Genomic DNA, 17312 nt, shown 5'->3' with positions numbered 1-17312 from the left:
TTTCAACACAGTCATAAAGGTTTATGCCAAAGGGCATTATTGCAAACTGTCTAATAGAGGTCAACAGACAGGAAGAATCGTATAAGCCTCTTCCTATCAGTTTAGAGGTGCAGCATGTAGGCAGGACCTAAGCATTAGTAAGATGAGTGTTGTATACACGTCCTATATTTTTATCAATGTGCAACATGAATCTTGTACATTTTCACAATCCAGAATGGCACTTTTTTGTGAAATGACTCATTTTCGCACCAATTTCTTTATTTCATTCTTTGTGAAAATATAATTTCTTCAGCACTGGTTTCCTTGTAGTATCATAGGAATGTGTGATATTTGATAGCATGAGTCAGCAAATTTTTTAACCACAGGATACATTATAGTCAAGCCCAATCTGTTCTCACCAGCAGTCCGTAATGAAGGTGCCGGTTAGTAATCAGGAGAAGGAACCTACAGAACTTGTAAATAAATGTGCAAGATAGCATGTCTGAAGTAAACTGTCAAACTGAACTATCCAATAATTCCCTATGCCACTGCTAAGTTATAACAGTGTTAAGTTATGAACATAAAGAAGGTTATGTTACTGGATAAATAATTCAGAGGCATAGTCTAATGATTGTGAGAACATAGTTATAAATGCTGCCAAAGGAATTTGACAATTTGAACTTGGACTTAGAGTCATGCAGCACGGAAACAGACCCTTCGATCCAACCAGTCCATGCTGACTATAAACCCAAACTAAACTAGTCCCATCTGCCTGCGCTTGGCCCATATTCCTCAAAACATTTCTTATTCGTGTACACAACTAAATGTCTTTTAAATGTTGTAACTATACCCACATCCACCACTTCCTCTGGAAGTTCATTCTACACATGAACTACTTCCTGTTTTAAAAAATTGCCCTTCATGTCTTTTTAAAATCTTTCTCCCCTCACCTTAAAAATATGCCATCTAGTCTTGAAATCCCTCACCCTAGGAAAAAGATACCTGCCATTCACCTTATCTATTCCCTTCATGATTTTATAAACCTCGATAAGGTTACCTCTCAATCTCCTATGCTTTAGTGAAATAAGTCCCAGCCTATTCAACCTCTCCTTATAAGTCAAACTCTCCATTCCCAGCAACATCCTGGTCAATATCTATGCAGAAATAAGCAGTTGATTAACAGTACCAATGTCAAAATTCAACTGTTCAAGAATGTTCTTTCCTGCTATCCTTAGTTGAGCTCATTTATACGTGACCCAAGGCTGACACCAATGTGAGTGACTCTGAAGTGTCTTCTGAAGGCTCCACGTAAGCAATTGAACCACATGGAACTGTTAATGGCTGAAGAAGGCACATCATTAGTGTGATGAAAGATAAATAATTAATACATAAGTAATACATAAGCTTCATTTTCCAGCAGCAGAGGGAGAGGCGACAGTGAGGACCAGGGGGCTGCCGGGAATATATTTGGGCAGCGGCTGAACCCGAGACACTAAATGTGTAGTCTCTCCCATCCGCCGCCCTCCTCTAACCAAAAAAAACTCTGTGATGTGTTGCTAAGGTAAGGTTTTTATACTTTTTCTATTTCTTCAGTATCGTGTAATTGGTTAAAAAATTTACTTTCTTTTTTTATTTATCTATTAATTGGTTATTTGAAAAGACCATAGCAGAGAAGTATTAGAAAGTATTTAGCTCATAAATTGATATAAAGTAATAATGTAATTAACTAAGTAGAGATGGCTGGGCAGGTGATGTGCTGTAGCTGTATGATGTGGGAGCTGGCTGATCCCATTGTGAACGACAGTGACCACATCTGCAGCAAGTGTTGGTTGCTGGAAGAACTCCGGCTCAGAGTTGAAGATCTGGAATCTGAGATTCAAACACTGCGGCACATCCGGGAGGGGGAGAGTTACCTGGACGCTTTGTTTCAGGAGGCAGTCACACCTGGTAAATTAAGTAATTCAAATTCAGTTAGTGATCAGGGACAACAGGGTGTGACTGCAAGTGAGGCAGGTAGGGAGATCCTGAGTTCAGGAGTGGAGGAGCCTCAGCTTTTGACCTTATCCAACAGGTACGAGATACTTGCTCCCTGTGTGGATGAGGAAAAGGGCTGCGGGGAGGATGAGCCAGCTCACCACGGCACCATGGTGCAGAAGGCCATTCAAGAGGGGGGAGCAAAAAGACAAGTGGTAGTTATAGGGGATTCTATAGTTAGGGGGATAGATAGTATCCTTTGCAAGCCGGATCGGGAGTCCCGCATGGTGTGTTGCCTGCCCGGTGCCAGGGTGCAGGACATCTCTGACCGGCTTGAAAGGATATTGGAGCAGGAGGGGGAGAATCCAGTTGTTGTGGTCCACATTGGGACTAACAACATAGGCAAGGCTAGGATGGAGGACCTGTTTGGGGATTATCAAGCACTAGGAACGAAATTAAGGAACAGGTCCTCGAGGGTCATAATCTCCGGATTACTGTCCGAGCCACGTGCAAATTGGCTTAGGGATAAGAAAATTAGGGAAGTAAACACGTGGCTAAGGGAGTGGTGTGGGAAAGAGGGGTTCCATTTCATGGGGCATTGGCATCAGTTTTGGAACCGGAGGGATCTGTACCGATGGGACGGTCTCCACCTGAACCGATCTGGAACCAGTGTTCTAGCGAAAAGGATAAATAGGGTGGTCACTAGGACTTTAAACTAGTGAGTTGGGGGGAAGAGAAAGGGAAAACGACAGGGAGTATGATGGTAAATAAAAAGGTAAGCAGCAGGTTAGCATGTGTGCAGGAGGGTTTAAGTTCAAGGCAGACTATGAAAGAAGCAAAAAGGAAGGATAACTCAGGAGATATTATTAGAGATGTTGGAAATCATGAGGGTAAGAAAGCTAGCATAAAGGCACTTTACCTGAATGCTCGTAGCATTCGTAACAAGGTTGATGAGTTAACGGCACAAATCATCGCGAATGAATATGATTTGGTAGCCATTACGGCGACATGGTTACAGGATGGTCACGACTGGGAGTTAAATATCCAAGGGTACCAGACTATTCGAAAGGACAGACAGGAAGGTAAGGGAGGTGGTGTCGCTCTGATATTCAAGGACGACATCAGGGCGGTGCTGAGAGATGATATAGGTTCTATGGAGAATGAGGTTGAATTCATTCGGGTGGAAATTAGAAATTCTAAGAGGAAAAAGTCACTGATAGGCGTAGTCTATAGGCCACCAAATAGTAACATCACATTGGGGCAGGCAATAAACAAAGAAATAACTAATGCCTGTAAAAATGGTACGGCAATTATCATGGGGGATTTTAATCTACATGTAGATTGGTCGAACCAGCTCAGTCAGAGTAGCCTTGAGGAGGAGTTCATTGAGTGTATCCGTGATAGTTTTCTTGAACAGTATCTAATGGAACCGACGAGGAAGCAAGCTATCCTAGATCTGGTCCTGTGTAATGAGACAGGAATAATTAATGACCTCATAGTTAGGGATCCTCTTGGAAGGAGTGATCACAGTATGGTTGAATTTTGAATACAGATGGAGAATCTGAAGATAAAATCCAATACCAGGGTCCTGTGCTTGAACAAGGGGAACTACAATAGAATGAGGGAGGACTTGGTTTAAGTAGACTGGAAACAAAGATTTTAGGGTGGGACAGTTGACGAGCAGTGGAGGACTTTCAAAGCAATTTTTCAAAGTGCTCAGCAAAGGTATATTCCAGTGAAAAGGTCGGACTGTAAGAAAAGGGGTAATCTGCCATGGGTTTCTAAAGAAATAAGGGAGGCTATCAAATTGAAAGAGAAGGCATACAAAGTGGCCAAAAACAGCATGAAACTAGAAGATTGGGAAAACTTTAAAGGTCAACAGAAAGCCACAAAAAGAGCTACAAAGAAAAAGTAAGATAGAACATGAGAAAAAACTAGCACAGAATATAAAGACAGATAGCAAAAGTTTCTAAATATATAAAACAAAAAAGAGTGGCTAAAGTAAACGTTGGCCCTTTAGAGGATGAGAAGGGGAATTTAGTTATGGGATATGATGAAATGGCCGAGGCATTGAACAGGTATTTTGTATCGGTCTTCACAGTGCAGGACACTAATAACATGCCAGTAATTGACAAAGAGACGAAGGTAGGTGAGGACCTGGAAACAATCATTATTACAGAAGAGGTAGTGTTGGGGCAAGCTAATGGAGCTAAGGATTGATAAGTCTCCTGGCCCTGATGGAATGCATCCCAGGGTACTAAAAGAGATGGCGGGAGAAATAGCAGGTGCACTGGCGGTGATTTTCCAAAATTCGCTGGACTCTGGAGCAGTCCCAGCAGATTGGGAAACAGCAAATGTGTCGCCACTGTTTAAAAAGGGAAGTAGACAAAAGATGGGAAATTATCGACCGGTTAGCTTAACCTCTGTAGTGGGGAAGATGCTTGAGTCTATTATCAAGGAAGAAATAGCAAGGCACCTTGATAGAAATTGTCCCATTGGGCAGATGCAGCATGGGTTCATGAAGGGCAGGTCATGCTTGACAAATCTTTTGGAATTCTATGAAGACATTACGAGCAAGGTGGACAATGGGAACCCAGTGGATGTGGTGTACCTAGATTTCCAAAAGGCCTTCGACAAGGTGCCACACAAGAGGCTACTGCATAAGATAAGGATGCATGGTGTTAAGGGTAAAGTATTAGCATGGATAGAGGATTGGATGACTAACAGGAAGCAAAGAGTGGGGATAAATGAGTGCTATTCTAGCTGGCAGTCAGTGACTAGTGGTGTGCCTCAGGGATCGATGTTGGGACCACAATTATTTACAATTTATATAGATGATTTGGAGTTGGGGACCACGTGTAGGGTGTCAAAGTTTGCAGATGACACTAAGATGAGTGGCAGAGCAAAGTGTGCAGAGGACTGTGAAACTTTGCAGAGGAACATAGATACATTGAGTGAGTGGGCAAAGGTCTGGCAGATGGAATATAATGTAAATAAATGTGAAGTCATATATTTTGGTAGGAGTAATAGTAAAAAGGATTATTATTTGAATGGTAAAAAGTTGCAGCATGCTGCTATGCAGAGGGACCTGGGTGTCCTTGTGCATGAATCACAGAAGGTAGGTCTGCAGGTACAACAAGTAATTAGGAAGGCAAATGGAATTTTATCCTTCATTGCTAAAGGGATTGAGATTAAAAGCAGAGGGGTTATGTTGCAGCTGTACAAGGTGCTGGTGAGGCCACACCTGGAGTACTGTGTGCAGTTTTGGTCTCCTTACTTGAGAAAGGATGTACTGGCACTGGAGGGGGTGCAAAGGAGGTTCACTAGGTTGATTCCGGAGTTGAGGGGGTTGGCTTATGAGGAGAGACTGAGTAGTTTGGGATTATATTCATTGGAATTCAGAAGATTGAGGGGGGATCTTATAGAAACATATAAAATTATGTAGGGAATAGGTAAGATAGAAGTAGAGAGGATGTTTCCACTGGCAGGTGAAGCTAGGACAAGAGGGCATAGCCTCAAGATTAGAGGGAGCAGATTTAGGACTGAATTGAGAAGGAACTTCTTCACCCAGAGGGTTGTTAATCTATGGAATTCCTTGCCCAGTGAAGTAGTTGACACTACTTCAGTAAATGTTTTTAAAGATAAGGTAGTTTTTTTTGAACAATAAAGGAATTAAGGGATATGGTGAGAACGCGGGTAAGTGGATCTGAGTCCATGAAAAGATCAGCCATGATCTTATTGAATGGCAGAGCAGGCTCGAAGGGCCAGACGGCCTACTCCTAGTTCTTATGTTCTTATTATATGAATTATCATTTTTGTAATTTGTATTTCAAAATAGAGGCAGATGAGTGTTGGTTACTCCTGCAAAGATTGTGTTTTAAAAGAAAACAAGGACAAAGAGCTCTGCTAGAACATTAGTCCAAGCCATCATTTGTCCAAATTCAGGTGACTGTAGATTCCTGTGGTGTTAAAAATATGTTTATACTGTTGGGTTTATGACAGGTAGAGTTAACATTTAAGGCTATTTGCTTTGTTTTCAGTTTAGAGGAATCTCGGATTGAACCTTTTTCTAAAAACTTAGTTCAGAAAACATCACAGTTGAATTCAGAAGCAAGTTTAGCATTCTCTCCTAAGAGGAGTTTCGGACAATTCAAGGAACCAGATTTCTCAGTAGAGGTGTTCAGTTTGCTTAGCTTTCAAACCACGAAAGTTTTGTTCAGGATTTGCCAATTATTAAAACTGAGAAAATTTAGGTTCTCAGATATCTGAGGAGTTCATGTCAGTAAACTTGGGGAAGTACTCAACAAATTATCTCCACAGTCCACAGCAAACAAACTACAAGGAGTCAGTTAAACAGAAACTTGAAGAACTGAGGAAAGATTGTAATTACTCTGGACTTGATTCTCAGTAATACTTAATTTTGGGAAACAGATTGAGATTCTGTTTTGCTATGTGCTTTAAGTTTTTGTCTTCTGGATGTTAGATTATTTTTTAATCTGTTATGTAATAAATTTCTGTAATTAAAGAGAGTATGGACAGTTTCAGTGCCTAAACACCAGGGTAACTACCGAGACGAATCAAAAGTCCATCAAGCCTGGTTTAATTCTGGGATCTGACTTGACTTGTAGTACCATCAGTTGGGACTATAACATTAGCTTTGGATGGGAAATAATTGTCAGTTTTGAAAATGATCACCTGCACCTCTAAGCTCCTTATGATGATGCCACTCAGAATTGCATACTGGAATGTGGACAATGCTGGTCTTGGTAACCCTGATCAAACACTAGCATGGCCTATTGGAGAATAACTTTAAAATGAAAAGAATATGCTCTGTTGGATTCTGGTAACAAGATAGATTTTGTTTTATTTATAGTTTCCCTTAAAGACTAATGGTTAGTACAAGGAAGTCATTAGCAAGGAGTGAAGAGAACATTTGCCTCTGCAAGAAGACCTCCTTGCAGTTTGCCTATGTAATGCTAAAATGCTCCGTATTAAAAAGGCAGCAAGGTCATCAGCATTAGGAAAGAATATCATCTAATAGCATTAAAAAATTTTTTCTTTCCATTTTTAGGCATAAGAACTGATTTTCAAACCCAGGTCTTGCAATGGAGCGACAAAAGAGAAAGAAAAACAAGCTCCAGGCACTAAGTTTGCTGGCTTTTCATGCCGATGTTAATTGGATGAGCTCAGTTCTCTGTGGAAAAACACATAAATCATTGGCTTCCCTATTTGAATGCTTAACAAAACTCTTGTACATCCTGTCTCAGACAGACAGCATTTCAGAAGACAACCCGGTCAAAACTGAATTGGGTATGCAGCCAGTAAGATCTTTCAGTTGCAAAAATTCTTTCCAGGACCTCAGAATTATGGAACTCTTTATCTTTCTTTTAGGTTTTCTCCTCTTTCTGCCAATATCCAAATTCTCCTATAAACTTATTTGCTTTCATTTTCTTAATTTGCTCATCAGTTGTGAGCTGCTCAAGCCCATCATATATTGAATGTAAATGTGTGGCTACTCAGACTTTTCAGAGGGCAACTAAGAGTCAACAACATCACTGTGGCTCTGAACTCACATATCAGATAGTAAATTTCCTTCCTTAAAGGATATTACTGAACCAGGTAAGTTGATAATTAAAACAATTAAAAATAAGCAAATTCAAATACCCCTGTTCTCATGATGGGATTTGAATTCATGTCTCTGAGGATCACTGGTGCAGGCCTCTGGATCACAAGTCGAGTAACATTACCAAAACGCTAACATATCTCTGATTCCAGCATCGGTAGTTCTTACTATCTCTGACTAACATATCCCTACCTTACTTAATCATATTGCAGCAGGACATATATTTACAAAGCATGTTCCTTTTCATTCATTTCGCCCTTTCACACTGTCTTCAATGAAATCCAGTGCTGCTCATTGATGCCATTTAGTACAAGCACTAATTTTCTGTAAGTATTCCTTAAGTTGTATAGATTCAAGTCAAAGTAACCACCCTACCTAACATAACTGCATGAGATCAGTATATACAGCACTATCACAAACAGTGGGATTTATACTGATGTAACAAGCAAAGAGCAAATTGCAATCACTCACTTTCTATTTACACAGGAAGATTCTTTGCAAACAGAAAATAAACGTAAATAAGGGGTATCTTTCATGAATGTACACTTAGAGGATGTAGGAAGTAGAACACTTTCATCTGCTCCTTTTCTCCTATCAACCTTGTCTTTATTTGCTGTCAATGAATCAAATCTATTCATTTGTTGTGTTTGGCCCTATAGTAGGTTCTATTGTAAGTCTTGCAGGTGAAATTCTTCAGCCACCAATCCTGGACAAATAAATGGTAGTTTCCCCTCGTTTCCTTCACAATTTTCATCTTCAGGAGTATCTTCTTCTATTTGGCTACAGTCAACAATAAAGTGCCCTGTGTGTACTAATTGCTGGGGAGGGGTGGAACATCTGTATCTCTCACTGAATGCTAGCCAATCCAGAATTGAACACTGGTGTTCAGGTCTCCACTTTCCAGGGCTGCCTTGAGTAGGGATCAAATTCAACCCTTCTGACTAGAGGCAGGAATTCAACCACCGAGGCAATGGTCACTCCATCTGCATACAACGCAAGATTTGCAAAGCACACTTTTGTCTTTATCTCCTGGAACAACAAAGTACACGATGAAGCCTTTTATCAAGACATACTTTCAGGAAGCAATTAGAGAAGGATTCTCAAATGAATACCAATATTACTTCCTCTTCTTGTTCTCAAAGTATACCACAGGCACTAAATCCAGGCCATTGGAATCCTGGATACTTTACAAAGATGCCATCATTCAATCGACTTCTCTCAAGCGCCAACTATAAAACAGACAATAATGTTGCAGATTGTAGTTCACAGGTAGGAGTTCATCAGCTAATTGTGTGCAGAATTACATAATACTTTTGCAACACTGCAGTGCATGGAGCATGTGGCAAATCCAGCAATAAATGGAGCTTCCATTGTAGACTAAAAGTTCCAAGGACAGTCATTGTCCTCCATGGAATTCTGAGAATGCTACCATAACTGTCTACAATTTCAGGATCAATTAGAAAATCCAATTCCCCTGCAGTATCTTGGAGAACAGCTCCAGAGAATCGTGAGTCAAAGCTGCACTGATCTCACTGATATCATTAGTTCTGCTCTCCCTCCATAAGAACATATGAAATATGAGTTGGGATAGACCATAACATCACCTGAATCTGATGAACCATTCAACACAATCATGGCTAATCTTTTGCTTCAACTCCACTTTCTCAACTATTGCCCATATGCCAACAACCTTACAGTGTCTACCTTTCTAAGCACCTTAAGAGTCTTGTATGCTTCATTGAAGTTCTTACTTTTTATTCTTCTTGAGAGAATGGATGCAGGCATTGGTTAATAGACAGGGAGCAGAAAGTAAGGGTAAATAGGGCATTTTCAAGTTGTGATATGCTCCTTGGTAGACTGCATGCTAATAAATTATCCTACACACCATGAATCTTTATCTTGAAAATGAATCATTTTTTGTGTCACTTTATTAAACTACTTTGGAAATCCAAGGATAATACATGTGCTTAGTCCTCTTTACTTAGACTACTAGCTGCATCCTCAAAAAACTTTATTTTGTCCAATATGATTTCCCTTTCCTGAAAAACTATGTTGACTGTGTTTAATCGAACTATGATTTTCTAAGTCACTGTTAAGATTTTCTTGATAATAGATTGGAGCATTTCCTCAATGACTAATATCAGGCTAAATGGTCTGTAGTTCCAAGTTTCAGTTTCCATTCTTTCCTCAACAGCAAAATTGCATTTGTTACATTCAACTTACTGGGACTGTTCCAGAGTTTAGATAATTTTGCAGAATCATAATCACTGTGTCCACAATCTTGCAGTTACCTCTTTTAAGTGCCAAGTTGTAGGTCAACAGATCTTGAAGGTTTATCAATTTTAAGTCTCCAAAAACTTTTCTGTTAATATTAATAAATGTAAGTTTCTTATTCATATTAGATCCTTGGTTACCTACTTCCTCTGGCACGTAATTTGTATCTTCTCTTGTGAAAGTATATACAACAATGTTTGTTCATTCTTCTGCTCTATATTGATACAATATAGTTCTGGAGGATTAGACTTGTTAGTGAGTCAAATACTACGACCACCTTAAGGTGAAGGCATTGTGACAATTATCTGGGAAGAGGGTAATGGCTTTCTTAATCAACTAATTTGCATTATCTCAGACCAATTCATTTCAATAACAGCAGTCTGCAAGCGAACATATGGCTACACTCAATTATGCACTAGAATTTCAGAAACCCTGCTATTACATAACCTACATATGGTGCAACTAGTTATTGATGGAGAAGAATAGAAAATTGGTTGTATGCACATCACTTGCTACATATCTTCTGTGTATTGATGACTATGTCTGATGGTGCCGTGATAGCTTAGATTGGCCCAGAAATATAACCTTCAAGAGGTGCCTGAAGATGATTTTAGCTGCAGGTACTGACAAAAGAAGGTGTCATTACAGTGTGGAGCTGGAGGAACACAGCAGGGCAGTCAGCATCAGAGGAGCAGGAAAGTCGATGTTTCGTGTTTACACACTTCATCAGGATCGCTGAGGTCACTGATGGTCTGGGAGATGATGGTTTGGTGATCAGGGGTGGGGTTATAATCGAGGGGATGGTAGGAGGAGATGTCGGAGAGTTGGCACCTGGCCTCTGCGATGTACTACCACCATGCCCCCTTATCAGCGGGTTTGATGATGAGTTTGGGGTTGGAGCAGATGGCTGCGCGTTCATTGGGGAGAGGCTGGAGTGAGTGAGAAAGGAGTGGAGAGATTCAGGCGATTGATGGCATGATGGCAGTTGGAAGTGAAGAGGTCAAGGGAGAGTAGGAGGCCGTGGGTGGTGTCCAGGACAATAGGGTTTGTTGGAGGCTGGAGAAGGGGTCTGCAGAGGGTGGGTTAGACTCCTGGTCAAAGAAATAGGTGCGGAGGCAGAGGCAGAGGAAAAAGAGTTCAACATCCAGACGTGTACGGAATTCGTTGATGTGTGGGCACAGGGAAATGAAGGTGAGCCCTTTGCCGAGAACTGATTGCTTGTCCTCAGTGAGGGGAAGGTCTGGGGGAGGATGGTGAATACCTGGCAGGGCTTGGGGCTGGGGCTAGATGTACAGCTGGAGCTGGGAGTGGGGGTGGAGACTATCTCTGGAGTGGGTGTGTGTATGGGAATGGTCGCATGGGCGGAAGCGGAAGTAGCAATGTGGTCAGTGGCGTTAGGGGAAGTGATGTAGTCAGCGTTGGTGGTGGAAGCGGTGTTGTCAGCAGAAGTGGGGTTGTTGGTTGCGTTGGTGGAAGTGACATTGTCAACAGCATAAGCTGGAGCCCCTGAGGTGGCCGTGTGGTTAATGGAGCTGGGCAAATAAAGGATGAGGTCATAGATAGGGTTGGGGTCTAGGGTAGTGGAGAAGGTCTGTGTTTGGAGGTAAGCACGAGCAAGTTTGGTGTAGTTACGATCCTTGATGACTGATTGGGCAGAGAAAAAGTGTTGGTTGAGGTTGTGGATCCTACATAGAATGAAAAACAGTAGAGGTCCTTTGTGGGTCTGTGAAAGAGAGGCTCTGAGCTAGGACTGACTGCAGTGAGAGAAGATGTCAGCGCATGGCTGCAAGTGTGGAGCTGAGGATCCATAGGGAGAACCATTTCTGGAGGCCCTGGAGGTACTATAGATAACATTTGTCACAGTTTGGTGCAAATTGGGATGGTTTGAAAAGTTGTCTGGAGTCCATAGAGGATAAGCCGGTTGCGTAGGTAGGTACTGAGAAAGGAGACATGGCTGTCATAACAGGTTTGTTTCAGAATGCGGTCAAACAGCTCATGGCAGAGGAGATCACCAGTGGGTTGCAATGGGAGAGAGATCCACTGACATCTTTTTGGAGGGAGGAGGACAACTTCTTCAAGGTGGGCATCCATGGAAGAGGCTTCGCAGTCGGGTTTTCAGTCACTTGGAGATAGCAAGAACTGCAGATGCTGGAGTCAGTGTGGAGCTGGAGGGGCACAGAGGTCAGACAGCATCAGAGGAGCAGGAAAGTCGACATTTTGGGTTTACACCCTAAATCAGGTCTGCTCTGACTCCAGCACCTGCAATTCTTGATATCTCTGACAAAAGAAGATTATTGGAACAAGAATAAATACTTCAAATAAATACCTCATCTATTTGGGCTGATGTTTCCTGCAGAAATCACATGTTATGCCGGAAATGGATGTAATTTCATCAAGGAATGAGACAAACCCAGCTAACAAGTCAACCTATTAAATTTTGAAAAACTGGGCAGCTACTTAAGAGTTTTAATGCATTCATTTGGAAGTACATTGAACTCTGCAAGATGAAATCTAGCACCTTTCAATGTTGTACAATGACTTCAGAAAGTAAATGTTTTATCCTAAAAAGGACATTTTACATATTGTTTTTGAATAATTAACAGTAGCATTGTCTCTTCTTCAATGATTTCCTCTAGTGCTCTTGGGTTTAACATCAATGCAGCTCTCTACTCGGATGTCAAGTGGAATAACAACAGATTGCAATCACAGACAACAACAAGAGGATACATCACACAATTCAAATGTGGCCTTAGAGGCTGCTGAGAGAACAAGATCATGCAGCAATTACACAGTGATATCAATGAACAAATCACAAATCTCCACTTTGAAGTGTCTTCCAGCAATTATGTAAACAGAGGAAAAAGTGATTGGCACTGATTTTAAATGGGAGGAGTGTGAATCTTGACTATTTTAATATTTTGATTTCCTATGCCTCTATTATTTGATAATCCAAAGGCAGGCAGGATTATTTGTGCTTGAAGGATTATCAATATGATTTTAGTGGACTGACTCTACCAATATGATAGAATTTATATTTTACCTGCAATTATTCAAGGAAAATCCTTATGTTTACAATATATGGCTAGAAACCTCTTTCCAATAAATTCCTATTATGTCTAAAGTGTAATAAAAACACAACCACTATATTTTAATTCATCTCTAACTCCCTCCCCCCACCCCCATCTCATCTAAAACAGGTGAAGAGGCCATTTAATATGGCACCTACCTCTGACACAGTGCATTTACATTATTACAATTATTCAGCTCTTCCTTCAAGCTTTTCCCTGTCAATGTGCTACAAAGCTGTAAAATACTTTTGTATCGATATTATTAATTCAGTAAGGAGACTTCAGGTCAATCCACATTCAGTAACTGGTTCTGAAAACTTTGTTCACATTTTGACAACTGTGATAAATTGAACCACCAGCAGCTGTGACAATCTACAATGTTCCGAAATGATCGACACCATTCTAACTCAATCAACCCAGAATGTTGATTAATATGAATGTTGACTAAACATTCACCTTAATCCTAATTTTTATTAGAAACATTTTTCAAGGTACGTGTGCGGCATTGGCTCGGCCAGCGTTTATTGGCTAGGCCAAGCTGTCTTCTTAAAAAAAAAATCCAGGATCTTCATCAAAAAATAATCCCCCTTCCTTGGGTCATTCCCTATATGTGTACCAAGTTTCAATGGAAATCCGTCCACTTGTTTTTGTTTTAAGATCGTTTACAGACTAAAAAGCCAACCGGGCTGAAGACATTATGTGGGAGGTTGTAACAAAGCTGAACCTGTGAACTGTTTTTAATGAAATAGATTGCAACTCTCTTGTTGATTAAGATTCTTCACCCATAAACTTCACAGGGTCTGGAATCACCCCCGAAAATCTGATCAACAAATGGTTTCCGAGAAATGATGCGAAACTCATTGGGAAAGCAAAAAAGTCCGTTTCGTATCTTGTTATAATTCAGTTGCTATGGCAAATTAGTAGTTTAGTCATAATCGAGGAATTTCCCGTGGAAATCACTTAAGCGATAGCAATGAGAAATAATAAACATTTTGAAAATCGTGGGAAATAACGCACGTATGTAGCGGCTTAATGGTAATATTAACAGAAGACACAAAGTACCTTTAAACCGCCTTAAAAAGAAATGTGAATGAAATGCGTTCTCTCCTGTTTAGTGGGGTCGCTTTTAAAAGCAACCCTTTCAGCAAACTGTTACTATAAGATGCCGTGAATCATCTACACGTTATCCCAGAGATAGTCGGAACTGCATGTATCTCCAACAAAGCAACAACTTGATTTCTAAGAACAAAAACAAATCACTGACCACGAGCAGAGACGGCGTTTTGACAGCTACCGAGGCACTCTGTCGGATTTCTGCAGCTGTCCCGGGTTTAAACAGCCCTCTGGTGAAGCGGCGAGTAGATTCTCCCATCTCCAGTTCAGAACAGTCCCGTTCTGACAGCTTTGAAACCATGCGAAGTGTGGCTCTCTCTCCCACGCACACTCAGCACACTCTGACTGTTTGATCTCTCGTTCTCACCAGCGCCAGTCAACCAGGAAACGGAACTCAGCCACAAGTGACAACAGGGTCCTTTTCTATCAGCGTCAATCTTTTCATATTTTTCAAGTAAACATCACTTCACCCAACCGTTACTAAGAAAATGAAATTCGTGAGTCCCCACTGCACATAGCGCATGCCTGTTACTTTTGCCACTGACGGTTTGAAAATATTTGAAGATACCAACGGGGAAAGTTGCTCACTCACAGTTAACTCCTCCATAATCCAGTCTAAATCACTGAAGCCGGTCATAAATCGTGCTTGGTGCAATTACAGTAAGGGTGAAATGTGAGAACACATTTGGAAATTGTGGAATTGAATTTCTGGCAACTTTTTCACTTATAGTTTCCGAATGGTTAGCACCACCTGGCGACCGTTCGCTTTATAACTTTGACAAAATCACCTGTTAAAATGATTGAAAAACTGCAAAAGTTGGAAATCTTTAAAAAAACACACACAGCTCCGGGCTTGTTGGCGGGTTGTTTTATTTTAAATAATAAAGAAATGGAAAAATGCAACAATGTTAAACACGTCGCGTGTTCATCTGATTAGATAGAATTTAGGAGTTTCGTGACAGTAAGAATGTAGAATGTCTGAGCGGAGAGTGAGGAGTTGTCTCTGATCACACGATAGCCCAGACTGTGTTACACTCCGCAGAATATTGTGCTGGACGCGCTCTGTTGGCCGTAAGCAGAGCATGGACGAACCAGTCGACCCCAACTCCCCAAGTACAGCTCAGTGCAAACTCCTTGGCTCATGGCTCCGAAACAGCTGCTTCAATACTGCCTGAAGGAAGCATCTGGAAGAGTTCAGAACCTGGCGCTGACAGGTCTCTTTTCATACTTTAAAATGTGCCTAAAGTAGTCCAAAGTCTACTTCTAAGTTCGTGGATCTTGTGTATATTCTCTGGGGAGTAGCTGAACACATCACTGAAAGTTGTCAGCAAATTCTGCTACCATGAAGCTACAGTGACAGTCTTGCCCAAAGCTTCAATGCATTTATCGGAACGGCAGCCACCCAACATATGCCGAGGAACGCAATGGACGTGAAAAGGCAGCGAACTGACTCACACTTAAAAGGCCTGCACTGCCCGTGTGGTAGTTAAGCTTGGGAGACTTCCATGAAGGCTCAATAACTTCCATTCCGGACCTTTTATCACACGAGGAAGGAAAGGACACAAATGAATTGGTCCTTTCAGGAAAAAGTGCTGAACATGCTATTGCAAATCAAACAAACAAAGGCTTTGTCAGGTTGGATAAGTGCACAGATAGAAGATAGCCAAGGATGTGCTATACAGTTCAGCGGAGTGGTTGCCCATGCCTAGACTCCAAGAGGACACTCAAGGCTTTGAATCGAAGATGTTGTCAAAAAACATGAAAGCTCTCAGCATTTGCCATACAGTTTACCACATAGTCATAGAGTCACACAGCAAGGAAACAGTCCCTTCAGTTCAACCAGTCTATACCAACCACAATCCCAAACTAAACTTGTCCCACCTGCCTGCGCCTGGCCCATATCCCTCCAAACATTTGTTATTTATGTACTTATCTAAATCTCTTTTAAACATTGTAACCATACCCACATCCGTCACTTCTTCTTGAAGTTCATTCCACACACGATTCACTCTCTGTGCTAAGAAATTGCCTCATGTCTTTTTTAAATCTTTCTCCTCTCACCTTAGAATATGCCTCCTAGTCTTGAAATCCCCCACCTGAGGGAAAAGATGCCTGCCATTCACCTTATTTACGCCGTCATGATTTTATAAACCTCTATAAGGTCACCCCTCAACCTCCTATGCTCCAGTGAAAAGCATCCCAACCTATCCAGCATCTCCATATAACTTAAATGCTCAATTCCTGGCAACATCCTGGTAAATCTCTTCTGAACCCTCTCCAGTTTAATAATATCCTTCCTATAACAGGGCAACCAGAACTGCACATAATACTTCAGAAGAGGCCTGTATTCTGGGGTGGGACCAAAAATCATAACCTTCTAATTTGAATGAAGGACCAATGAGCCACTGCTGATACTTGTGATTCACTAAAGTACATTCCCTCAATCATTGGCTCAGACTGTCAACTTAAGTCAACTATATATGGCTATATACGGTTCTGAGGGAGGGCCACTGGATCCGAAATGTTAACTGTGATTTTTTTCTTCACAAATCCTGCCAGACCTGCTGAGCTTTTCCAGCAACTTCTGTGTTTGTTCCTGACTTAAAGCATTCGCAGTTCTTTTGGTTTTTATATATGGCTGGGGATTCACTTCTCCAAAACTGGAAGAATAAATTAAAGTATATAACCACAAGCTTGCTTCATTCATACCTGAATACCTGCCATCACATTTCAGAATAAGATGGAGTGGACAATTTAATTGAATATTTTATATCTACATACTAAACTCAGAAATTAGACGAGAAGAGTTAAGTTGGCATAAGTGAAAGCACAAATGGTGTGCATTGTTACATACATTCTTAGTATATTAAAATTAATACCACATTATTCCACTACCTAGCATAGACATTGATGCTTACAAATTGATTTGATTTAATTTAAGCTTTATAGTGCTGAAGTACAGGAGTACAGTGAAAAGTGTGCAATGTCACCACACACAGTACCATCTTAGGTACAAAGGTACCTAGGTACAAAACTTAGGTACAAGTCGTAACATAGACAGATAGTTAAAAGTAAAGCATTAATGTTGTTCTTAGCATAAGTAGAAAAATAAAGAAATAAAGTTAAAAGTTAACATTACAGTCCTTCCAAGTATTAAGTGGGAAAATAAAGGAATAAAGGAAAAAGTTCAACAGTCTTTCTCAAGTGCAGTCCTTGCAAGGGCTCAGACTCCTTCACTTTGGCCCGCTCTCTGGGAAGCCTTGGGGATGACTGTGGATTCA

The 17312-nt window shown here is 40.9% G+C and overlaps 1 protein-coding gene across 9 annotated transcripts in view; it reads right to left on the bottom strand.

Moving 5' to 3' along the window:
* The window catches only part of dock10 (dedicator of cytokinesis 10), a 332745-nt gene extending 318193 nt beyond the window's left edge, over nucleotides 1-14552 (bottom strand). For 8 of the 9 annotated variants that reach the window (XM_048604383.1, XM_048604388.1, XM_048604384.1 and 5 more), the window contains exon 1: nucleotides 14183-14552. In XM_048604383.1, coding sequence (XP_048460340.1) covers nucleotides 14183-14332 — 150 coding nt within the window. In that variant the 5' untranslated portion in view covers nucleotides 14333-14552. The remainder of the gene's footprint in view (nucleotides 1-14182) is intronic. The other variant, XM_048604389.1, reaches the window with a different exon arrangement.
* Nucleotides 14553-17312: the final 2760 nt, after the last annotated feature.

This window comes from Rhincodon typus, chromosome 13, assembly GCF_021869965.1.
Source record: "Rhincodon typus isolate 14 chromosome 13, sRhiTyp1.1, whole genome shotgun sequence".
NCBI classification, from domain to species: Eukaryota; Metazoa; Chordata; class Chondrichthyes; order Orectolobiformes; family Rhincodontidae; genus Rhincodon; species Rhincodon typus.
Note: the sequence above shows the minus strand (reverse complement) of the source record. Positions and strands in the feature narration are given on the sequence as shown.